Source organism: Leucoraja erinacea, chromosome 1, assembly GCF_028641065.1.
Source record: "Leucoraja erinacea ecotype New England chromosome 1, Leri_hhj_1, whole genome shotgun sequence".
NCBI lineage: Eukaryota > Metazoa > Chordata > Chondrichthyes > Rajiformes > Rajidae > Leucoraja > Leucoraja erinaceus.
Genome location: NC_073377.1, coordinates 162,311,793 through 162,338,147, shown reverse-complemented (window position 1 = coordinate 162,338,147; position 26,355 = coordinate 162,311,793). Strand labels below are relative to the sequence as shown.

The 26,355-nt window shown below is 39.9% G+C and overlaps 1 protein-coding gene across 2 annotated transcripts in view; it reads right to left on the bottom strand.

Moving 5' to 3' along the window:
• kiaa1109 (KIAA1109 ortholog) overlaps positions 1-26,355 on the bottom strand; it is a 298,241-nt gene that overhangs the window by 123,955 nt on the left and 147,931 nt on the right. For both annotated transcript variants that reach the window (XM_055647191.1, XM_055647198.1), the window contains exons 33-40: positions 22,485-22,631; positions 20,447-20,574; positions 19,068-19,270; positions 16,486-16,683; positions 8,826-9,037; positions 7,725-7,876; positions 2,623-2,773; positions 710-862 (exon numbers count right to left, since the gene is read on the bottom strand). In XM_055647191.1, coding sequence (XP_055503166.1) covers positions 710-862; positions 2,623-2,773; positions 7,725-7,876; positions 8,826-9,037; positions 16,486-16,683; positions 19,068-19,270; positions 20,447-20,574; positions 22,485-22,631 — 1,344 coding nt within the window. The remainder of the gene's footprint in view (positions 1-709; positions 863-2,622; positions 2,774-7,724; positions 7,877-8,825; positions 9,038-16,485; positions 16,684-19,067; positions 19,271-20,446; positions 20,575-22,484; positions 22,632-26,355) is intronic.

The following is a 26,355-nucleotide window of genomic DNA, read 5'->3' as shown; positions in this document are numbered from 1 at the left end:
GAGATTGATCAGAATGGTATCAGGGATGAGCGTCTCAGTTATATTATACAATATCTTTTAAAGTCTGGTTATCAATTTAAATTCAATGTTATGCAGAATTTTGAGGAAATAAAAAGTAGATTGGCAACCTGATTATCAAGAATGAAAGTAAATGGGAAAAGAAAGAGGGACAGATGAAAAAGTTTAAACACACACTAATATTCTGGAAGATGTGATTTGAAAACTCCTGGTTGAAAACATAAAAAGAAAACAAACTTTTGGATTGTGAAGAAACAGCAAGGGAATGAGATTAACGGAATAGTTCCAAAACATAGAAAATAGGTGCAGGAGGTGGCCATTCGGCCCTTTGAGCCAGCACCGCCATTCATTGTGATCATGGCTGATCGTCCCCTATCAATAACCCGTGCCTGCCTTCTCCCCATATCCCTCGACTCCACTAGCCCCAAAAGTACCGGTGCAAGCAAAATGGGATGAATAACTTCGTCCAGACCTGCACAATTGAATCATTATTCAAGCATTTGCTCCTTGATAATATCAAGCCACATTCAGCCGGCACACAATATTTCCCATATTCACAAAAATTAATTGGCTCAATTGGGTGCACAGATTTCTTTAATAAGCAAATTAAGAAATATAGCCAGAACTTAGTAATTAGTAGGAAACATTTTTAACCATTTCAGAATATTTGTCATAAATTTTACGTGCTTACCATTGTGGCATCCTCGATGATAGAATAGTCAGCCTGCTGCAAGTAGCGATGAAGTATATTGCACAGTAAACAGGAAGGATTTTCCTGTAGATACCGAGCTAATTTATTGACTCTGTTGTACTTGCTTTTCAGTGGAAAATGAACACTTTTCCTCTGGAAGAAACCAATTAGAAAATAGAATTATAATTTACACCATTTAATCTTGTACGATAAAATATCCAAATGCCACACAGCTGATTATTTAATTTCAATACATCAAAAACCCAGTAACTTCAATAACCCCGAATGTACACTCAGTAGATAGTCAATGAAAACAACCACATTCAATATGGAATAGTGCTGAAATAATTCAAAAGTATTGACAGCTTGAATATTCTGAAAATAAACAAAAGATCAATTTAAACAGACAGAAATCATTTTCCAGCTGTACATATTGCTTAAGATTTGCGTTATAGATTTGGATCTTCTGTTGTAACTGCAGGTTGACCACACTGCCTGCACCTTACATCAGTGTTGGCATCTTATGATAAAGGGGAGATGTAAAACTGTGTAAATGAACATAGGATGAATGAAAAGGCAGCTGGTATGATAAGTTTTCATACAAAACTGGAGATTTTGGGGATAGCCCTATTGAATGCGGATAAAATATCAATGTGTGCAGTCGAGCTATTGTTTACATGAAAATCAAATTTTCAAACATAAATGTAATTGATTACAAAACAGAACATTTTTAAAACTGCACAATTCAATTTTGTTTGTTATTTACAGTTTGTCTAATTTCTGCATATTTTGTCTTTGGATGTTTAACGGAGTTCTTGTTGCAAACACCATTTTTTGTGGTATCTGGGTCTTGACATATTCATTCATATGACAATAAACTTAAACTCGGAAATAAAAATTCAGTTTAAGGATGAGAAATTTGGTTTTGAAAAAAGTATCCTTAACTAAAATAAAGGCAGTTACAATGGTATGAGGACAGAACTGGCTGATAGTGACGATAAAAATAGATTGGACAATAAAATAGTATTTAGAGTAAGACCAGTGCTATTGAGGAGATGCTTCTTAAAATTTAGTAAAAAATAACTCCCTTAAGAAAGGCTGACTCAATCAGAAGGAAGTACCAATTGCGATTAACTGTGGAAATTAAAGATAGACAATAGGTGCAGGAATAGGCCATTCGGCCCTTCTAGCCAGCACCGCCATTCAATGTGATCATGGCTGATCATCCCCAATCAGTACCCTGTTCCTGCCTCAATTAGCATCACACTTTTTTAAAGTATGCAATTTTGCAATGATGAAAAATAGGTCAGAGTATTGGATTTCTTGTAGACACCAGTAAAATATAAAACAGGAAAAGATAGAGTATGGCAGTAAATTAGCAGCAGAAAATAATCAGAATTTCTGCAGGTAGATACAAATGAAGAGAGTAACTAAAGTAAATATTGATCCCTTGGAGGATGAGATTAAATAATTAATAATAAAAAATAGAGAAATTGCAAAGATTTTCAATAACTGTATTGGATCCGTTTTCTCCGTAAAAGACAAACATTTGAATAAAAATAAATAGCATCGGATATAGTTGCAACTAACACAGCCAGCATTTAATGTTTAAAAAAAAATTGTTTTGCAGTAAGGGAATTTATTTTGAAATTTTGGATCCTCCATTAGTGGAAACATGGCGTGTCGGCTAACAGGATTGTAAATGACAAAGTTCACCATAGCCTACATTTTTACCAATTCTGTATCTGGAGATGGTAACATTGGGGGAAAAAAAACCTATCTTCCAAGAAGGTAAAATTGCAACACAGTCATACCCATATGTCCCTATTGGCAACCTGAGACAATTCCAACACTTGGATTTGGGACTAAATGAAATATGCACTGTTTTATACAAAGATCAGGTATGAACTTACCTCAAGAGCTTCTGTCATAATACAACCCATCACAGCACACACGCGAAGAGTTTTTTCCATTTCCACTTTATTCCATGATGATTTCAATTGATCAACAGGAATAAGCCAGGCACTGATACCTGGTGTAGCTGTGCTTAAAAGGTTCTGCTGTCTGCAACAAAACATGCATGAGGCTTTTATCAACCTGGAACAGTTGCAGCTGGATTTTACATTTTATAATAGCATTTCATCAAAAAGCAATCACAAGTCAAAGGGGAACATGAAAATAAAAATATTCCGAAATTATTACCCTTTCTCCATAGCCGAGCCACCCACCCATTCCACCTTTCATAAGTCTTCCTGCTACATATAGCCTTGCTATTCACTGTGAAGATCCAGCCTTGGCTTACTTCCTAAAACGTAAAACCTCGCACTTAAGTGCATTAAACTCCATTAACAATTCCTCAGCCCACTTGCCCAGCTGATCAAGATTCTGCTGTAAATTTTGATAACCATTTTCATATCCGCTTCCACCTGTTCCAAGCATCTACTCTGTAATAACAACTGCTCTCACACATCTCCTTTAAATATTCCCCCACTGACTTTATAGCTATGCCCTCTAGTAGCTGACGTTTCTATCCCAGGGAAAAATGTTCTGACTATCCTATTCCTATTCCTCTCATAATTTCTTATATGTCTATGGTTTCTCACCCAGGCCTCTGGTGCTTCAGAGAAAACAATCCAAATTTGTTCCACCTCTCCTTTTGGCTAATCCAGGCAGCATCCTTTGCATTCTCCTGAAACCCTCTTCATCATTACAGCAATGGGGCGATCCAAACTGCATTCAGTACTCCAAATGCGGCCTAACCAAAATGTCTATAAAGCTGCAAAATGAATTCCTGACTCTAATACTCAACTGATGAAAGCAAGCGTACCAAATATGGTCTTTATCACTTCATCTACTTGTGTTGCTGATTTCTGGAAGCGATGAACTTGGACCGCAAGATCCCTCTATATATCAATGCTGACCTCCCCAAGTGCAGCATCTCACACCTATCCAGATTAAACTCCATCTAACAACTGATCTATACCTTGCTGTAACCGTTGGCAGCCTTCATCATTATCTGCAATTAAATCAATTTTAGTATTATCAGCAAACTTACTTACCAACCCATCTATATTTCTGCCCAAGTCATGTAGATCAGAAACAACAGGTCACAGGCAGCACAGATCCCTGTGGGACACAACTGGTCACAGACCTCCAGCCAGAATACCACCCTTCCATCACTATCCTCCATCACCTGTGGGTAAACCAGTTCTGAATCCAAACCACCAAATGGCTGTGGATCCCAAGCATTTTAACCTTGTGGATCAACCTACCATGAGAGACCTTGTTAAATGCTTTGCCAATGTCCATGTAGGCTACATCCACTGTCCTCATCACTCATCTTAGTCACCTAAACAAAAAACTCAATTGGGGATGGGGGTGTATCCTGGATAGTGTAAATCACTGCATCTTTTTTGGAATTGCTGCAGTGATCTTGTCCATTGTACTTCTAGATGGACAGAATCCATACTTTATCACTCACATTTAGTAGATTTGTAAATAATTACCTGGATACGAGAAGTAGCATTTGAAACTTTGCAAATGATACGAAAGTACATCCAGAAATTATTTTGCAAAAATTAGGTTCTTTCAGATTGGAAACTCAGTCTACAGCATAACATACTGCAAGCCTCAATCTTTCGAATGAACTATGGTGAATTTATTTTCAGCACGTTCAAGATATTTTGGAAGCTTGTACTCGGGAATTGAAAATGTCAATATAACGCTAGTAGTAACTTATCAAAGTTCAAAAAATATGTAGCATTTGTTTGACCTTTCGATGAGAAGGTATGATAGATGTTCTTGTGCAGTAGCTATTAAATTAACACTATACAGTTGAATAGTAACATGGATTTTGTGGGAATATCCCGCATAACACCGTCAGAAGAGCAGGATTTCAAATGAATACAGAGATCTTGAAATCCTGCCAATTACTTTTTCCTGACATTCCCCTCCTCAGTGGTCCTTCTGAGACCAGTGAATGTCCAAAAATAATGTATATAACTGGTATTTCTCAACCCGTTATAGTGGGAATCGATAACACACTGTATCAGACAGTTGTTTTTTTTTTAATTTGTTGTTGGTCTTTAATAATTTTTGAAAGACTGAAAGTTGAACATATGATATTCAGTCTTGGGCAACTTGACAACTTCACCTAAGCCAGGAAGGTATCCCCATTGGGGGCAAAAGTGACTGCAAAAAACTAACTGCTGTGGGAACTCAAGAGGGTCAGGCGGCATCTGTAGAGGGAAGAAAGAAAGATGAAGTTGTGGATCTGGACCCTCCAACAGACTGATGGGGTGTAGGGAAGTTAGCTGGTAGAAAGATGTGGGGAAGGTCGGTGGATTCAGGTAAGAAGGGGTTGATTGGCAGATGTGTCAGGTGGGGGAAGAAAAGGGTGGAGATGGTAACTAAAGCTGGAGATGATGTGGAGAAGACGAAAAGATGCAAATAATGGAATCTGATAAGAATAAAAGTGCGGAGTAAAATGTAGAACCAGAGGGAGGGATGGTGGGTAGAAGGGAACTGGCAGGGGGGGGGGGGGGGGGGGGGGGGGGGTGGGAAATGAAGACCCGGAGTAAAGAGGGATGGGTGATGAGTGTATTCCAACATTTGAACCCTTTGCATTTGTAAGCTAAAGTTACTATCTCCACTTTTCTCTCCCCTACTTGGTTCATCTGCCAATCAAACCCTCTTTACCTGACTATCACTTGCCAGCTCTTGCCCACCCCTTCCCCTCATTCCATTCTACCAAATATCTCCTCTCTTCATCAGTCTGAAGAAGGGTCCCGAGCTGTAATGTCGTCTGTCCTCCAGAAGTTGTTGTTTTGTGTTCAAATCTTGAGACCTCCAGCCAAGCAGAGGATAAAGGTCTGAGATGGCGGGATGGGGTGAAAGATTGTTTTTGACAGCTTCAACCAAGCCAGGCCAGAGGAGCATCATCTTTGACAACGCCAACAAAGCTGAGTAGGAACTGTTTACATGGTTGTAAAAGCAATTTTTCAGCTTGGGGGTAGGATTTATTTTGGATCACAAGGTCCTGCTTGAAAAAACAATGCATTATATGATGTTTGGTCTTCTGCACATCTTTATCTCCCCCTTTGCTCTATCTATTGTACTTGAATTTGACTTGTTTGTATATATGTATGGTATATCTGAACTGTTTCGATAGCATCCACCGGGTGGCGCCGTACGATGGCAGCCTTGTCAACAGTCTGTCTCGTCCTTTTTCTTCTTTATTTGTTTTTAGTTTATTGTTAAATGTATGTTTTAGTGTATCTTTAGTTTTGTATTATATGGGGGGGGACTTTTTAAAAACTCTTTCTTCGACGGTGATGTGACTTCCGTATCGCATCTCCGTCCGTGCTGCAGCCTAACATCGAGGAGCTGGCGGCCTCTTGCTGGGGATCGACTTCAGGAACTCCAACCACGGGAGCCTGCGGACATCGTGGAACACGTGGTCCCTTGGTTAGGGACCAACTTTAGGAGCTCCCACCGCAGGAGCTTCGACCGCCCCGATCGCAGGGGTTTTGATCGCCCCGATACGGGAGCTTCGATTGCCGGTTGCGGGAGCTTCGATCACCCCAACTGCAAATGGTTCGACTGCCCCATCCGCGGGAGAATTATGGGCCTGTGCCACTCAGGCAATTTTATCAGCGGACTGCCGGAGACTGTCAAGTTGCCGGCAGTCGCCTGAAAAACTGGGAACTGGAACGGCGACGGTCAGAGTGGTACACACATACAAACACACACACACACATCGCAATAGGCGGGGGCCAGAGCAAGCGGGGAAGCTGTCTAAAAAATTCCCAAGGTGCAAAGCCAAGGTGATACAGACACACGCCGATGAACAGGAAGGTTGGCGCTGTAATTAAGACAGCTAAAGCACAGTGTACGATAAGTCCTTTAAAAGAGGGTGGGGGGGGGGGGGGGGGGGAGAAGAAGGAGGGAGAAGAAAGAAGGAGAAGGAGTGGAGACAACTTTTAAGAAGTCAGAGGTACACGGCTGTGAAGCTCAGCAGACATTTAACATTACCAGTCAGTTCCTTGGTTCTGAAAACTACTGCTTACCTTTTTTTCCCCCCGATGAGCCAATGAAATTCACCGGTCAGCACCGGCTACAACTTACGAGAACCTTCGACCTCCTGGCGACCCGCTAGGACCTCCTTGCGACCCACCTACGGCACGAGAATTCTCGCTACTCTCCATGGCGGCTTCATTCTAGTCGCCGCTAAGTTTTCAACATGTTGAAAAATTCACGGTGACCATAATGATGCCGCGACTAGTTCCCAGAATGCGGGAACTCCTCACGACCATGAAGGCGACTCCCCGGCAACCACCCGCGAACATGTGGCGACCGCATAGTCTCCTGCAGTCGCCTAAGTGGGACAGGCCCATAAGGAGGAAAGAAGATAAGACTTTATTGCCTTCCATCACAGTGAGGAATGTGCGCGAGCCGCTGTGGTGGATGTTTATGTTAACCTTTACGTAGTTGTGTGTCTTGTTGCTTTTTTGGTATGACTGTATGGCAAATCAAATTCCTTGTATGTTTTTATATTCTTGGCTAATAAATTAATTACAACACAAAAACAAAGCTTTTTAATGTATCTTGACAATACCTTGTACACGTGATAATAATAAACAAAAACCTAAAACATTAGCACCAATGTTATACGGTTTGTTGCTGATCACAAATATTTAGGTAATATTTGACAGTAAGTTATACAAAAGCAAATAGCTCGGTTCAGTTTTAGTTTATTGTCACGTGTACCAAGGTACAATGAAAAGCTTTTGTTACGTGCTATCCAGTCAGCAGAAAGACAATACATGATTACAATCAAGCCATTAAAGTGTATAGACACATGAAAAGGGAATAACGTTTAGTACAAGGTTAAGCCAGCAAAATCCCATCAAGGATATTTCAATTTTAGGAGCATCCTGAAAGATTGACGGAAATATCTGCTTTATTCATTAAAAAATTGAGAGACCGATCTTAGTTAAATTGAAGGAACACTTACCTGGAGTAAATCTGAAATCGTGAATGCAAATTAGTTGGGGCAGCAAAGCTAAACCAAATTTTACTCATGGTAAGTTTCATGCTGCTGGAATCTGGGGGTGGAGGCATCAGTGGAAGGTCTTTCTTAAGGTCATCAGATTCAACCCCTTCATCCTAAACATTAGCAACAAAACAAAAATCAGAATGCTTTACAGTTTGCAACTATATATTTATTTTGGCCTCACACCTGCCTCTATCCAAGAAGCTGCCTATCAGGGAACCCCCTCACCCGAAGTCATCTCTTGCTGGCCATGATTTAACCATCCGCCTCTACTCTCCAAGTTTATTTTCCACTTCCCTCTGCATTCAAGCTAAAGGTGGTCCCGATCCAGAAAGTCACCTCTCCATTTTCACCAGAAATGCGGCCAGACCCATTGTTACTCCTGCATTTTATATCTTTCTTTGGTTTCAACCAGTTCCTTGTTCTTACATCTGTCCTGCCCTCAACTTTCTTATTCCCCCGCCCCTCCACCGCCTAAACCCCCACAATCCATCCGTGGAAGGGTCCCACCCCAAAACATCACCTATCCATATCCTTCAGAGATACTGCTTGACCCACTGAGTTACTCCAGCACTTTGTGCCTTTTTTTTAAAGTAAACTAGCACTTGCAGTTCCTTGTTTCTCCATTTTTACAGTCAGCCATAAATCAATTTTGTCCGTAAGTCAAAAATATACAAAATTCACTCAATATGATCATCATCCCTCCACAATAATGCAATGAATGGCATCAAATGCAAGCAAGACTGATAACAACAATGAATAAAGCTGGCGAAAGAGGGAAAACTAATCCTGTTGTTCTTAGGAACGAAAAACATCAGACCTTCGAATTGAATTATTTTATGGAACTTAGGAGGAGGAGAGTCTGGAGTTCAGGTTAGGAGGAGGAGAGTCTGGGCCGAAACCCTTCTGGAGTTCAGATGCTTGTATGCTGGGGTTGGCCTGTATACGCCATGAATTGCTGGAAGTTCTGTACTAATCTCAGAAATCTGATCTGATCTTTAATGAAATGACAGGCATTTAAATAGTATTTACCATGCACTTGTCTAGTAGAATTCACTTTACCTGATCGTCAGATGCTGAATTCCCATTATTTTCTGAAGTTGGACTTTTATTATCCCGTGGGAGGTTATCTTCCGACACATCAGTGCTGTAGCCACTGCCAGTTGGAGAACCAGTGCTATCACCTGATTTTTGCATCCCGCTTCTTTCTGCTGTATTCGATTTTCCAAGAACTCCCAAAACATTGTACAGAACAGCTCCTGACTGTCTTCCTCCTAAGAATCCAAACATAGTAACAATAGTTGGCATCACCTCAAAAACATATGCAGAAACCTATTTTGCAGATTTCATTTAAATCAGGTTTACTGTCACAATCAAGCAGCTTTTCCCTTTTATTCCTATGTTTAAATTGATACAATATTGAGCATTTCCTTCACTTTCATCTCCACTTCAGCTTCTTTGCCTGGGAGATCTCACCTAACACCATTCACACTTTGTGCATGAAAGAACTGCAGATGCTGGTTTACACCGAAGATAGACACAAAATGCTGGTGTAACATTGAGCTAACTTCTCTAACTTCTACAGGTGCACAGTAGAGCATGCTGACCGGTTGCATCGTGGCTTGGTTCGGCAATTTGAGCGTCCTGGAGAGGAAAAGACTACAAAAAGTAGTAAACACTGCCCAGTCCATCATCGGCTCTGACCTTCCTTCCATCGATGGGATTTATCGCAGTCGCTGCCTCAAAAAGGCTGGCAGTATCATCAAAGACCCACACCATCCTGGCCACACACTCATCTCCCTGCTACCTTCAGGTAGAAGGTACAGGAGCCTGAAGACTGCAACAACCAGGTTCAGGAAAAGCTACTTACCCCACAGCCATCAGGCTATTAAACCTGGCTCGGACAAAACTCTGATTATTAATTAATAACCACTTTCTGCTATTTGCACTTTATCAGTTTATTATTCATGTGTGTTTATATTTATATCATGGTATATGGACACACTTATCTGTTTTGTAGTAAATGCCTACTATGTTCTGTGTAATGAAGCAAAGCAAGAATTTCATTGTCCTATACAGGGACACATGACAATAAACTTACTTGAACTCGGCGGGTCAGGCAGCATCGCTGGAGAAAATAGGTTCTGTACTTTCCCATACCTCTAGTTTCCCACTCCCCGACTGTCTGATGAAGGGCCTCAACCCAAAACTTTACTTATTATTCCTTTTCTCCAGAGATGCTGCCTGAACCACTGGGATACTCCAACGTTTTGTGCCATTCACTCTTTTCTGCATTTTCATACTGCCACATCCACCCAGTTGAATCTCTCTGGCCTAATCACTTTTCATTGAAAATTCACAGCATTTTAGTTTTTCTACTCTCCTCACTCACTCTCATCATCCCAATCCATACATTAAGAAACAACCTAAATGTTATTATTAAAGTTGCTGACATAGTAAACATAGGAAACAGAGTTTTACCTCATGGCGTTTAATTGCCAACACTCTGGTACATCATTCTAGCCTCCTTCTAGACGAAGAGCTGAACATCCAGCAACCTTTTCTCAGACTATTACTGATATAATCTCCTCTGGGGATCTCACCTCCTCAGGGTCCAACTTCACAATGCCTTAACCGTGTACAAACTGCTTTTACCTCCTCCGTAAAATCACAAATATGCTACCCTGGTCAACCAGACATTTCAGTCGGTTCTCAACTGATTAGGTCATTTCTTGATATCTTGATTATTTTTCTCCCTCTATATAGTTTCTTATTCTACAATTGCCTTCCACTTGAACTGTTTTGCTTCCCAACAATGTAATGTAAACATGGCCCCCATTTCTTTCTTGAATGTATTATCCAACACTACGCAGTTCTATTGCTGCACTAAAATTTAAAAATAAAATTTAGTTAGTATCATCATCACTCTCCACCGTCAATGTAAGGATTATGTGGATATTTATACTCGAGAACAAAAACATTTTGTTCCAAATCTTCTGCCACTCCATGGTGGTCATATCTGGGTGAAGGAGTTAGATATTATATTATATTGCACAGATCCTCATACAGTGAAGTACACAGAAAGCGAGTCCCTTGCAAATATTATTAACCACTACATAGTCACTGTTTACATTGCCTGGAAACCAGAAAGGACAGGCAGATTATATTATTATATGCTGGAGGAAATAAGAATGTACGATCAGGTAATTGTTTATTTAAATAGTAAACCTGAAGCTGCTACAAACTATTTCAAGAGCACTGTGGATAAAAAGACATTGGGTGAAACTGTGGGATTGGACAGACATCAATCACTGTAACCGAGTGGTCAAAGGTAGTGTTATCTCATTTGCAAAACCATTTGATGAAAGTATGTTTGTGCAATATTACAGCATGCAAGGTATCTACAGTATGCACATACAAACATAGAAAAATAGGTGCAGGAGTAGGTCATTCGGCCCTTCGAGCCAGCAATGCCTGATCATTTAAAATCAGTACACTGTTCCTGGTGTTTCCTGATATACCTTGATTCCTATAGCCCAAGAACTATATCTAACTATCTCTTAAAAACAGTAAATTTTCCTCCACTGCCTTCTGTGGCAGAGAATTCCACAGATTCATAACTCTCTGGGTGAAGACATTTTTCATCTCAGTCCTAAATGGCCTACCCCTTATTCTTAAACTGTGACCCCTGGTTCTGGACTCCCCCAACATTGTGAACATTTTTCCTGTATCTAGCCTGTTCAACCCTTTAAGAATTTTATATGTTTCTATAAGATCCCCTCTCATCCTTCTAAATTCCAGTGAATACAAGCCCAGTCGACTCATTATTTCATCATATGTCAGTTCCGCTATGCCGGGAATTAACGTGGTGAACCTACGCTGTATTCCCTCAATAGCAATAATGTCCTTTCTCAAATTAGGAGGCCAACATTGCACACAATACTCCAGGTGTGGTCTCACCAGGGCCCTGTAGAACTGCAGTAGGACCTCCTTGCTCCTAAACACCATACCGTTCAGAATTCATTATGCTACTACCACCAGCAGTTGTATCATCAATGAAGAAACAGTTCCCTCCATAATGTTTGGGACAAAGACTCATTTAATTATTTGCCTCTGTACACCACAATTTGAGATTTGTAATAAAAAAATTTTTAAAATCAGATTTTATTAAAGGGTATTTTTATACATTTTGGTTTCACCATGCAGAAAATACAGCTGTGTTTATACATAGTCCCCCATTTCAGGGCACCATAATGTTTGGGACACATGGCTTCACAGGTGTTTATAATTGCTCAGGTGTGTTTAATTGCCTCCTTGATGCAGGTATAAGAGAGCTCTCAGCACCTAGTCTTTCCTCCAGTCTTGCCATCACCTTAGGAAACTTGTATTGCCGTTTAACAGCATGAGGACCAAAGTTGTGCCAATGAAAGTCAAAGAAGCCATTATGAGACAGAAACAAGAATAAAACTGTTAGAGACATCAGCCAAACCTTAGGCTTACCAAAATCAACTGTTTGGAACATCATTAAGAAGAAAGAGAGCACATGTTAGCTTACTAATCACAACGGGACTGGCAGCCCAAGGAAGACCTCCACAGCTGATGACAGAAGAATTCTCTCGATAATAAAGAAAAATGCCCAAACACCTGCCGACAGATCAGAAACACTCTTCAGGAGTCAGGTGTGGATTTGTCAATGACCACTGTCTGCAGAAGACTTCATGAGCAGAAATACAGAGGCTACACTGCAAGATGCAAACCACTGGTTAGCTGCAAAAATAGGATGGCCAGGTTACAGTTTGCCAAGAAGTACTTAAAAGAGCAACCACAGTTCTGGAAAAAGGTCTTGTGGACAGATGAGACGAAGATTAACATATAAGAGTGATGGCAAGAGCAAAGTATGGAGGAGAGAAGGAACTGCCCAAGATCCAAAGCATACCACCTCATCTGTGAAACACAGTGGTGGGGGTGTTATGGCCTGGGCATGTATGGCTGCTGAAGGTACTGGCTCACTTATCTTCATTGATGATACAACTGCTGATGGTAGTAGCACAATGAATTCTGAAGTGTATAGACACATCCTATGGGCTCAAGTCCAAACAAATGCCTCAAAACTCATTGGCCGGTGGTTGATTCTACAGCAAGACAAGACATACTGCTAAAACAAAGCAATTTTTCAAAGCTAAAAAGTGGTCAATTCTTGAGTGGCCAAGTCGATCACCTGATCTGAACCCAATTGAGCATGCCTTTTATATACTGACGAGAAAACTGAGGGGAACAAGCCCCCAAAACAAGCATAAACTAAAGATGACTGCAATACAGGCCTGGCAGAGCATCACCAGCGAAGACACCCAGCAACTAGTGATGTCCATGAATCGAAGACTTCATGCAATTCATGCATACAGACTTCATTGCATACAAAGGCTATGCTACAAAACACTAAACATGACTACTTTCATTTACATGACATTGCTGTGACCCAAACATTATGGTGCCCTGAAATGGGGGGACTATGTATAAACACTGTTGTAATTTCTACATGGTGAAACCAAAATGTATAAAAATTGTCTTTATTAATATCTAACAAAGTGCTCTTTAACCATGTGTGATTTTTTTCTATTACAAATGGGTCTTTGTCCCAAACATTATGGAGGGCACTGTAAGTGAGCCAGTACCTTCAGCAGCCATACATGCCCCAGGACATCACACCCCCACCACTGTGTTTCACAGATGAGGTGGTATGCTTTGGATCTTGGGCAGTTCCTCCTCTCCTCCATACTTTGCTCTTGCCATCACTCTGATATGTTAATCTTCATCTCCCCTGTCCACAAGACCTTTTTCCAGAACTGTGGTTGCTATTTTAAGTACTTCTTGGCAAACTGTAACCTGGCCATCTTATTTTTGCGGCTAACCAGTGTTTTGCATCTTGCAGTGTAACATCTGTATTTCTGTTCATGAAGTCTTCTACGGACAGTGGTCATTGACAAATCCACACCTGAATCCTGAAGAGTGTTTCTGATCTGTTCGACAGGTGTTTGGGGATTTTTCTTTATTATAGAGAGAATTTGTCTGTCATCAACTGTGGTGGTCTTCCTTGGCCTGCCAGTCCCTTTGCAATTAGTAAGCTCACCAGAGTTCTCTTTCTTCTTAATGATGTCCCAAACAGTTGGTTTTGGTAAGCCTAAGGTTTGTCTGATGTCTCTAACAGTTTTTTCATTCTTGGTTCTCAGTCTCATAATGGCTTCTTTGACTTTCATTGGCACAACTTTGGTCCTCATGTTGATAAACAGCAATAAAAGTTTCCAAAGGTGATGGAAAGACTGGAGGGAAGACTAGATGCTGAGATCACTCTTATACCTGCATTAAGGAGGCAATTAAACACACCTGAGCAATTACAAACACCTGTGAAGCCATGTGTCCCAAACATCATGGTGCCCTGAAATGGGGTGGACTATGTATAAACACAGCTGTAATTTCTACATGGTGAAACCAAAATGTATAAAAGTACCCTTTAATAAAATCTGACAATGTGCACTTTAACCACATGATTTTTTTTCTATTACAAATCTCAAATTGTGGTGTACAGAGGCAAATAAATAAATGACTGGTCTTTGTCCCAAACCTTATGGAGGGCACAGTAGCTCATCATGAGTCTCCGGTGTCCCATATAATTGTTGCACTGGCACACTGAAAACAATTATACTCATCACTGAAACATTTGCTCTGAAATTGAACAATGGGACAAATCTCTTGATTAAAAAGATGAGAAAAGGCAATCAACCATGGAGACCTAGAAAGGGAATAATTTAAATCACGAGTATTTTGTACAGATAATAAGCTGTATCTATTTTCAAAAGGAGATTTTTGTTTCGAATTTGTCTTCTTCATCCTTAGCCTTATTGGTTCTTATCTTTCTCTGTTCCTTCCGTTGATTTTTCACCATATTGATTTCTCTCTGGTCCTGAAACAATTCTCCCCGTATCTTCCTCCATCACTCATTAAAGTTCATTGGCTAATCTGATTTCTGGTCCATCATCCAGCAAGATTCTGAATGTCTCCTTTTCATGTTGAAAGGCAAGAAGAATATCTAACTAATGAAGCACACTGCAACAAAGAAGGGTTTCGACCCGAAAACATCGCCCATTCCTTCTCTCCAGAGATGATGCCTCACCCGCTGAGTTACTCCAGCATATAGTGTCTACTTTTATGAATAACCTGACTATTATCTTTTTCAACACGTTTCCTGTTGAATGATGGAATAAAATGATAGAAAATCAAATGTTTATAATTTATAATTATAAAATATAATTTTGAATTAAAAAGTGTGAGAGTTACATCAATTTTTTTCTGCATTATATTGTATTTTTACTTAGTATTACAGTAAAACAGAAACACCTGAATTGTCATGTTTTGGGCAGAAGGAAAAATGGCATTTTGCATGGACAGCTGTGGTTCATAACATTTGAAATTCTGTGCTCAGTCCCCCAACTATAAGATTGAAGTATTACCTCTTTGGAGTATTTTGATTATTAATAGAACCATAAGGTTAATAAACCTTGAAACCCCACCATTTCAAGAACATAATCGACAAAGAGCATTTAATCAAAAATGAAAGATATAGTCATAGAGTGATACAGTGTGGAAACAGGCCCTTTGGCCCAACATGTCCCAGCTACACTAGTCCCACCTGGCTGTGTTCGACCCATATCCCTCTAAATCGGTCCTTTCCATGTAACTGTTTCTTAAACGTTGGTATAGTCCCTGCCTCAACTGCCTCCTCTGGCAGCTTGTTCCACACCTCCCTCTGTGTGGAAAAAGTTACCCCTCAGATTCCTATTAAATCTTTTCTCCTTCATCTTAAACCTATGTCCTCCGGACCTTGATTTACCACTCTGCTCTGCATTATTTTACATGGGCCAAAATTAAGATTCCAAGGTCTTAATGAACATCTGTTAAAAAAAAAAGACTTAGCACAAGCCAAACTTAACATTGAATAATGCACTGATGGCCCAGCCTTGGATGAACACTGAAGGTGGATTGGCATTTTCTGAAAACATGGGGCTGAGTACATGTCAGGTATGAATTTTCTGTACTGCTGGCTTTGAATCTGAAATTAAAAGATATCGTAATGGCAAATCCTGCTGCCAATTTAAATGTAGGTATACTTGGTACTTATAATTGCCAGCAAATCTCTTTGGCCGACTACTTAAATGACATCATGTGGGATCACAAGTCTAAAACTAATCTGTAATATGATACCAAAAATGGTTTAAAACAAAGCATTTTATATCACATATTTAAAACAATATTGTGCAGGAGTTCCATAAAAATATGTTTTACAGATATGTAGCCCAACCTACTAACAATTAACTTTTTGCCCAGCCCTTGATTGAGTAAAATAATTTAAAGGGCCTGTCCCACTTTCACGACCTCTGCCGAGTTTGCCCTAGACTCATACTCGCAGCATGGTCGTCACGAGGTCGTAGGTAGGTCATAGCAGCTTGTGATGCTAGTCGTAGGTACTCGTGGCATCAAGTAGCTCGGGGCGTTTTTTTCAACATGATGAAAAATGTCCACGAGTAAAAAAGGTCGTGAATTTGGTCGTGAAAGTGGGACAGGCCCTTAAAGCATTTGGACCCAAGCAAACAATTTGTATAACAAGCTAAAATGAGAATCAAATTCTAAATAACACATTATTTGTTCAGAGCTGTACAAAAAAACATACCTTTTATTGTTAAATTTTCAATACCACATTCAAACATTATCCATCCCCACTTCTCTACATATGGAGGAGGTTTGGTTGCGTCTGAAGCTTTAAGTTGTTCGGTATCATCCGTAAAACTAAAATCCTCCAATTCTTCTAAAGTGAAAAGAACTTTTGACTTCTCAAATGGGATGGCAGTAATTGCACATGTTCCTAAATCTTAAAAAATAAAAACAGAACAAAATCATCAATATATTTGTGCACATTTTTAAATTCCTATCTTTTCATCGTTTAAAAATGTCTGATCTATTCCTTTTTGATTCAAGATGAATATTCTCACAATACCCATACTCTAAACTATCTTGATTTTGCTACAATTATAATTCTCCTGATGACACTATTTACTATATCAGTAATCTTTCTATTTCAAACTTGAATTTATGGTTTCCTAGATCACGAGTAAATGTAACAACCAGGTGTTTTGTCAGTATAGATCCTTCCATTTAAACCATAAGATCATTATTCCTATTTGTCTGCCATTGCCCATGTAAGTTCCTGATGATTTCAATAACATAACATCAATTCCACAAGTTTTAATTGTATCTAATAGTGGAATCTTATCAATTGGCCCCTTGAATTCACATTAATGTTAAACGTTCTCCTGTCCTAGACTTCATCTGCTTGCTTAAACATCATTAGTGTTAAAGTGTAAATCATTATGATCCACTCTGTACAAATCTACAGTGGCTATATCTAAATATGTCAATAAGTAATCTTATTCAGTCGGTCAGTCTTTTAGTGAAGACAAAAAATTCACAGTAGGAGTTAAGGCTATATCATTTCCTGCCCTATAATATCTCTTTCACATTTATTAATTAATGAAATTAGAGCAGACATCCATTGAATGTGCAAGCATTTTAGAAAAAACAGCTAATTTCATCCTTTACTTTCTTAAAAACCCTATCTAGAAGCTAGGAATGTTTAACGTTTAATCCTGGTACTGGATTCTTGCATGTTTTAATGTGAGCGAGTTCCAACCCTTCTTTCTTTGGTAGATTCTACGTTGTATCAAATTCCTACTTCCAAAATGTTTTCTTTATCCATTTTAATTTCCAGTAGTTGGAGGAAAGATTCTGATCTGAAACATCACCTCTCCATATTCTGTAGACCTGCTGCCTGACTCGCTGAGGTACTCCAGTGCTTTGTGCTTTTTTGCGGTATGCAATTCTTAGTTTCACAGTATACTCATCTAAATGTTTGGTGCATGATATTGATTCCAAGATAGAGGGCACTGTCCTCTGATGAGAATTGTAAATCTCAGGAATTTTGTATCTGAGATATCTGTGGATGCTAGGTCTTTGATTATATTAACGGTTGGAATTATGATTTTTGGACACCTGGAGTACGGAGGATGTACAAGTTCGGTGCTAAAACAGACTCCAGACAAAGGACTGGAGACAAATTATGAAGAAGGTTCATGAGGCCATGTGAGCTTCTCCCATTTCTTCTCTTTTCAAAGTCTCTAGACGACCCACATCAATCTAATTTAAATACAATTCTTAATATCCCAAGCAGTTTATTTCTACATTACTTTTCAAGGCTCTTATTAGTGTTGCATTTATTAAGCTTTATAAGTCTGCCAATAGTCACTTGTAGTATCAATTAAGTAAAGAAGTTAAAAGATCCATCAATAGTCTTTTTCATCCCAGTAATTCTAAATCATTATTACACCGAATCAAACCTTCAATTACAGATCAGTTTCTCTCCTTAGTTTATCAATGACTATAATTTGTACAAAACACAAGTATTTTAAGGGCTTCGAAAAGGAAAAATTTAACCAAGCATGTCACAATCTGATCAGTGCAACATACTTTAAAATATGTTCTTGATAGTGCTATACCTGTTTTACCTGCATTAGATGTATTTGCATTTGAAATAAGATCTGAATATATATTTTTTCTGTTTCTAGTGGATTTAGAGCGGACTTATTTGCTTCATAACGAGAGTACTTGGCACCAATTGGGCTGGACTTTAACATCATGGAATACTGCTTGAACCTTTCTTTCCAGTACGACAAATTAAATCAACAGCTTACGACAAAAAACTAAAGGAACAAAATGAGTTTCTATGCTTTAAGAAACCAATTGGAGCCATTGGTTCTTCAGGTTTTTGTTGGATGGTGTTGGTTCAATTTGTCACACTTCAAGCAAATCCCGAGCAAATCCGTATGTCATGGCTTTAAAGCTCGGCCTGATTCTGCTCATGTGACATTCTCACTGGCATTTTCCAGTAAGCCCTACTGAATATCTAATTAAGATTGATGATTGAAATGCTGCTCTGGATAAGATAAGCCAACAAACTAAATCTTTTTGTATGGGCAATTTAGGACTGCTTTTCAAGTAACATATTCAATATTTCTTTCCACTTTTTGTAAGAATAGAACTTGCAACAAATGTGCTTTATTCTATATGGAAAAAAAATCAAACGTAATTTTAAAATGCTGACAGTCAGCAGTATCACCCTTTTTAAAATTAAAATTGCCAAATTAATTTATTGATAAATGAACATGTATATTTAAAGAAATTCCAAATAACAACCCTCACCTGTTGTGCTAAGACCTCGTAACTGCCCATGTATCCGATGGACATTGAGCTTGGCAGCCAATTCTTTTCCCCTCTCTGCGCCAGCATTTGACCTAAGAGAGCCGGATGACTGTGGTTGCATTTTACTAGCATTAACATATTTGTCAAATGCAACAGATGCTTTGCCTGCATCTGGGTTGTTGCTTCCATCTTCTACTATACCCCTATTGGAAACAGAAGTAGAAGAGAAGATTTAGACATACTAAAGGTTATCCAAATAGTCACACATATGCACACAAACATACAATCCCAATTTAAGCATACATTTACTGCGCTAAACAATAAGCTTTAAGGTTTGTTGTTGAGCTGCCCAATACTTTACAGGATTTACATTAATGTATTTATACACTGAGATTATGTGTTAACAACTTGTGTGATATTTTCTTAATTAGTAAGTTGAATGCTTTGTGTGTTAGAAATGTAAAGATTAATAAACCATTATAATTTGAAACAAGCGTAACTTAATGAATTTTGTTTATTATATATTATTAATATTATTTATTATCAACGTGTATTGTATTACAGGCCTTATGTGCTACCGCAAGTAGGAATTTCACGTTTCGCTGTCGGTACGTATGGCAACTAAACACTCTTGATTCTTAATGTTGTCTTCATAGGCAAGTTATCTATCTGTATATGAACAAACTTTGAACAGTAAAGTGAGTTGTTTATACAATTAAAATCAACTTTAGTAATTAGTTTCTGTGGGAGAGAAGCTTGTTGCAAAAATAAATGTATTACCTATCCACATATTTTATCTGTTCTAATAGAAAAACAGTGATCTCCAAGAATAAACCATTAATACTGACATGATAATTAATGTATAGCAACATGACATAAGTACTGGTTAGAAATATTTGCAGAACCAATAAACTATACAAGAAATAAGCTACACTTTTTGAATCTTCAAATTTACATTTGTAGAACCAATTTTGAGGAGCACATTCTTTAAAATGAAAGAGTCTCTTTCTGCGATAAAATTAGATCAAGAAAATCTATAGCTGTTGCCAACAAAATAAGCCATAATTTCAGTAATTCTCTAATGGGGTTGAGTTAGATGTACCAGCTATGGCTGATGCAACAGTTATGAACTAATATGGCGTATCAACACTGTATAAGTACTTTATGGAAAGGCCTCTAGACTTGCTCTTTAGTCCAGCAGAGTGGGAAATCTGATGCTCTGCCTTCTGAGCACCAGCATGTTCTGTGCCTGTGCATTTTAGTTTACAGAACTGCCAGCCAGTTATTAGTGAAATCTGTCCCAACGTCTGCAGTTAACCTGAATAATGTACCTAAAGATGTGAAATAGCATTCCTGAAAAACAAGATTTGATAATGTACCTGTTGAACAGAATCTGTGTGGAAATTCTGTCAAAACACAATGCAACCAGAGAAACATGAGTTATGTTCTTGTTTGTGATGAAAGTTGGTGGTTCTTCCATTGTTGCTTGTAAAAGACATAAATTTACCTAAAAGTTTCAAGAAAATAAAGTCACATAACCAATGCATTTAAAAAAATAATTCTTAAGTGAAGAATAACACTTGTGGAATTAATTGCCCTTTGCTTGCTGTCATGCACCAAGAGTTGGTTAAGTAATTATAGAATATAATGACATATAGACCAGGTAGAATGGGAAAATAGTTTCTTCCCTATGTGGGTGAAATTGAACAGCTGTTTATATTCTTTTTAATGTCTGTCTTATTTGGGGCCAGCCTAAAATATATCGTATTCAATTTCCCATCTCGTCACGATCTTTGGGTGCCAATTTAATAATTAAAACATTCTATACAGCTTAACTATATAACGATGTTAACAAGCAAAAGAACAATGGCTGCTGCTCTGTGTAGTATTGTTTTCAGTTTCAACATTTGTTTCAACATGGCATTCACCCTTTAGGTTAACAGGAAATAGACAATATGATCCTTTTTCTAATTGGTAAGTTGGAAAATGGTGTAACAAATGGTGTGCCACTGAATTCAATGCTGTGGCCACACCCATTTACAATTTGTACAAATGATTTGGATGAAGAGATTAAATGTATGGTTGCTAGATTTGCTAATGATAGAAAGATAGGTGAGTAAATAAGTTCATCATCATAATCATACTTTATAGCCAAGTATGTTTTGCAACATACGAAGAACACCTAGGGGGCACCGCACAATGGCAGCCTCGCCAACAGTCTGTCTGTCTTTGCCTTTTATTTGATATTTTTAGTGTGCTTTAAAAGTATGTGTTAATGTTCTCTGGTTTGTTTTATGTGGGGGGTGGGCGGGGGAAATTTATTTCAATCTTGCCGGCGATGCGATTGTATTCCGGATCGTATCTCCGGTCGCTCTGCGGCTTAACATCATGAAGCTGGCAGCCTTGCTCAGGACTGACTTAGAGCTCCACGTGGACTTACCATCGGAGCCGATCCCTTGCCTGGGATCAATGCTCCAAGAGTTGGTTAAGTAATGATAGAATATATTTCACCATCGAGGAGCTCGCAGTCTCGGGTAGAGACCGATGTCGGGAAGCTCCAAACGATGCAGAAGGTTTCGACCAGCCCTGACCCGGGGTCAGATCGCCCGGCGCGGGGAGCTGAGATTCCATCCCCCTCCCTGATGCAGGAGCTTGATCGCCCCAACGCAAGGGCCCAAACGCCGCTGGCTACGGGAGCCAAGATCAACCCGTCACAGTGAGGAATGTGGAGGAGTCACTGTGGTGGATGTTTATGTTAAAATGTATTTGGTATGTCCTGTTGCTTTTTATTGGTATGGCTGTGTGGCAAATGAAATTCAAGCAAAAAGGAAAGTTATTTTATTGCGAGGGAAATCGAATACAAAAATAGAGCGCTTCAATTATTTAGATCAATGATAAGACCATATCTAAATTACTATGTATATTATTGGTTTCCGTATTTAAAGAATTGTGTTAAAATGTTGCTGCCTTACAGTGGCAGAAACCAGGGTTTGATCGTGACTATGGGTGCTATCAGTACGGAGTTTGCACAGAGTTTGTAAGTTCTCCCTATGACTGCGTGGGTTTTCTCTGGATGTTTTATTGACTAAAAATGAACTTAGTTTATGTTTGCAACCCTGTAATCCCTATTAAAGTCAAAGGGACTCAGTACCTCTATATTTAGCCCACATGTCAATTGTCCAATGTGAATGATTTACAGCAAGGTGCAAAATTGGAATTGCTGGAATCGACTACAAAATGACAGATTCTGCAGAATTTACTAGATGGAACTAATTCAATAATTGTCTTTAAATACAAGAGATATCTATTCATTCTACATCTCTAAAAAGATGATTATCTTTGTTGTAACAGGTACCATGTTTGAAAACGCATATACCTTATAACTATTGATAACCGCAAATAAGGAAAGTTGCATACCTTTGGAATGGAAACATTAGCTTGGAGACCCTTTATTTTCACATTATCCTGTTTATTTGCTGGATTTTTGTGTTGCTGGCTTGATTTTGTTATGCCAGTTGTGCCATTTTCTATTTTGGAGGCTCTCACTTCATGCTTTGCAGTTGTCTGCAGAGAGAGAACTTTTGTGTGAAAACAATGTTTGAAATGATATAGAAGAAAATACATTGATCTCACTGATCACTGCAGCAAACAAAGAGAAATAAAACAGGTATAGGTACAAAATCGGGTAAGTCCTTGGTTATTATCTGTACTGACTCACTTCCATTCAGGTGCCCTTCAAGTAAAGGTCACATTTTAAACAAAGATTGAAATCAGAAGCCAAGGAATTAAAAAAAAAAAAAATCACAATTATTGTAGCATTTTTGTTTAAGAGCTTGCATGTTATTAAACATATATTTGTATTCCCTGAACAGCTTAAATATTTAATTAAATTGTGCACCTCTGGATCACAGGCAATGCTAACCCTACTGTTACTCCTTGCATTCAGGTATATCAAACAGTCCGAGTCACATCTCCAAAGCCATAAACCTAAAATACTCAGTGAGCATGTCAGACAATAGAGAATTCGATTGTTGAGGAGGTACAAGCCTATATAAAAGGTAAGTTGATCAACAGAAATATTGTACTTGAAGAAACAATACTATATCAATCCTGAAGGGAAATGAAGTTAAAAGCAAATGTGGACAATTAAATCAGGACAATTAAAATCAGTCATACATTTATAAATCCTTATGGTCAAATTTATAGCAAACACTGGTCCTATAAACTTATCTTGTAATTAGGTATTTCTGTCATTAGTAGGCAATCTGAATTACTGCAAACAAACAATGCTTTAGAAATTCATTAGCACCTCTGTTGGAGCCTTAAAATATTGCTGCGCTCCTTACCCATGCTGTTTCATGGCACAACATTAACAAATGTTGGCTTTTAATAAGGGATGCTGTGTTCATAACCCTCATGAACAGATTAACTTGAGTCAGCTGCTAGAAGTTACCTGCAGTTTCTGTCCTTAAAGCAACAGTAACACCATATCATACTGTTTGTTCTTTGCATTTGCAAGAAGGGGATTTGGAGATCTTTCAAGGCAAGTGCATGGGGGAACTGACATTAGGTGGTGAATCAACAGTCCCCCCCAATGCAAGAAGAATGATCTGTCTAATGTGGAGGATGGTGGGATAGAGTGAAAACCAGGGACTCCCTATCCTTCCTCTGGCTAAGGGGAAAGGGGGCAAAAACATAAAACCGGTGAGACATGGTTGAGTGCTCTTTTGCACAGTGAGCTGACTTCCAAAAGATCATTGGAGCCACAGGGACTTAGGGTCATTAGGTTTTAGCAGCAGATCCATTGACTCTGTGGGTAACCAGCCCAATCAAAGCCCCTGTGCCACAGCAAATCACAAGGTTGCTATATTCCTTTGGTTATATCATCTATTCACCTTTTGTGTGTAAGAAAGAACCGTAGATGCTGGTTTAAATTGAAGGTAGGCACAAAATGCTGGAGTAACTCAGCGGGTCAGGCAGCATTTCAGGAGAGAAGGAATGGGCGGCGTTTCGGGTCGAGACCCTTCTTCAGACTGATGTCAGGGGAGGGGGCGGGACAATGATAGAATGTAGTCGGAGACAATAAGACTAGTGGAAGAACTGGGAAGGGGATGGAGAGAGAAAGCAAGGGCTATCTGAAGTTAGAGAAGTCAATGTTCATATCGCTGGGGTGTAAACTATCCAAGCGAAATATGAGGTGCTCTTCCTCTAATTTGCACTGGCCTCACATTGACAATGGAGGCCCAGGACAGAAATTGGGAATGGGAGGGGGTTTGAAGTGCTGAGCCACTGGGAGATCAGGTAGGTTAAGACGGACTGAGCGGAGGTGTTCAGTGAAATGATCGCCGAGCCTGCACTTGGTCTCGCTGTTGCAGAGAAGTTGACACCTAGAACAGTGGATACAGTAGATGAGGTTGGAGGAGGTGCAAGTGAACCTCTGCCTCACCTGGAAAGACTGTTTGGGTCCTTGGATGGAGTTGAGAGAGGAGGTAAAGAGACAGGTGTTGCATCTCCTGTGGTTGCAGGGGAAAGTACCTGGGGAGGGGGTGGTTTGGGTGAGAAGGGACGAGCTGACCAGGGGGTTTCGGAGGAAACTGTCTCCGCGGAAAGCAGAATGGGGTGGAGATGGGAAGATGTGGCCAATAGTGGGATCCCATTGGAGGTGGAGAAAATGTTTGGAGGATTATATGTTGTATACGACAGCTGATGGGGTGGAAGGTGACGACAAGGCGGACTCTGTCCTTGTTACGAATGGGACGAGGGGGAGTAAGAGCGGAGCTGTGGGAACTCGAGGAGACGCTAGTGAGAGCCTCATCTATAATGGAAGAGGGGAACCCCCGTTTCTTAACGAATGAGGACATCTCCGATGCCCTGGTACAGATCATCCTGGGCGCAGATGCTGCGTAATTGAGAGTAGGGGATAGTCTATACAGGAAGCAGGGTGGGAAGAAGTGTAGTCAAGATAGCTATAGGAGTCAGTAGGTTTGTAGTAGATGTCGGTCAATAGTCTGTTTCCTGTGATGGAGACGGTGAAATCGAGAAACGGTAGGGAGATGTCCAAGATGGTCCAAGTTAATTTGAGTGCACGATGGAAATTAGTGGTGAATTTGATGAAGTCAGTGAGTTCTGCATGGGTGCAGGAGGCAGCACCAATGAAGTCGTCAATGTAGCAGAGGTAGAGGTCAGGGATAGGGCCAATGTGCACCTGGAACAGGGATTTTTCGATGTACCCTACAAAGAGGCAGGCATAGCTAGGGCTCATGCGAGTGCCCATAGCTACGCCTTGGATTTGGAGGAAGTGGGAGGAGTCGAAGGAGAAGTTGTTGAGGGTAAGGGCCAGCTCTGCTAGGCGGAGGAGAGTATTGGTAGACGGAAATTAGCTGGTTCTGCAGTCGAGGAAGAAACGGAGGGTTTGAAGACCCTCCTGTTGGGGGATGGAGGTGTAGAGTGATTGAACATCCATGGTAAAGATGAGGGAGTGGGGGCCTAGAAAACAGAAGTTATTGAGGAGACGAAGAGCATGCGAGACGTCTTGGACATAGGTAGGAAGGGATTGGACCAGGATGGAGTCGAGGTATGTGGAAATTAATTTGGTGGGACATGAACAAGCAGAAACAATGGGTCTGCCAGGACAGTTCTGTTTGTGGAATTTGGGGAGAAGATAAAATTGGGCCGTGCAGGGCTGGAGAACAATAAGGTTGGGTGGGGGCTTCAGAGGGCAGAGAGCCGGAAGTGATGAAATCAGTAATGGTGCTTGAGATTAAGACCTGGTGCTCGTCTGTGGGGTCATGGGCAAGGATAAGTGGCAGTAGGTGTCTGAGAGTTGTTTCCTGGCCTCAGTCCGGTAGAGGTCAGCGCGCCAGACTACCACGGCACCTCGCTTGTCGCCGGGTTTGATTATCCAGTCGGGATTGCTGCTGAGTGAGTGAAGGGCTGTACGTTCAGGGGGGGGAGAGGTTAAAGTGAGTAAGTGGAGTGGAAATTTTGAGGCGGTTGATGTCCCGCTGGCAGTTTGAAATTAAAAGGCCTAAAGAAGGTTTGGATATAAACAGTAGGGCCCCTACAATCAGCTGGTATCCTGGAAAGCATTATCTGCTAGCTATGCAAAAATGAATGGGTGCAATTTGGCAGTTAGTTATAGGACACCCTTCACTTCTGGTTGTCAGGCAATGTCTAATAAATAACTACCAAATTGCACCCACTCAAATTGGCAAAGCTAGCAGATCATGCTTTTCAGGATTCCAGCTGATTGTAGGGGCCCTACTGTTTATATCTGCAACTGATAACG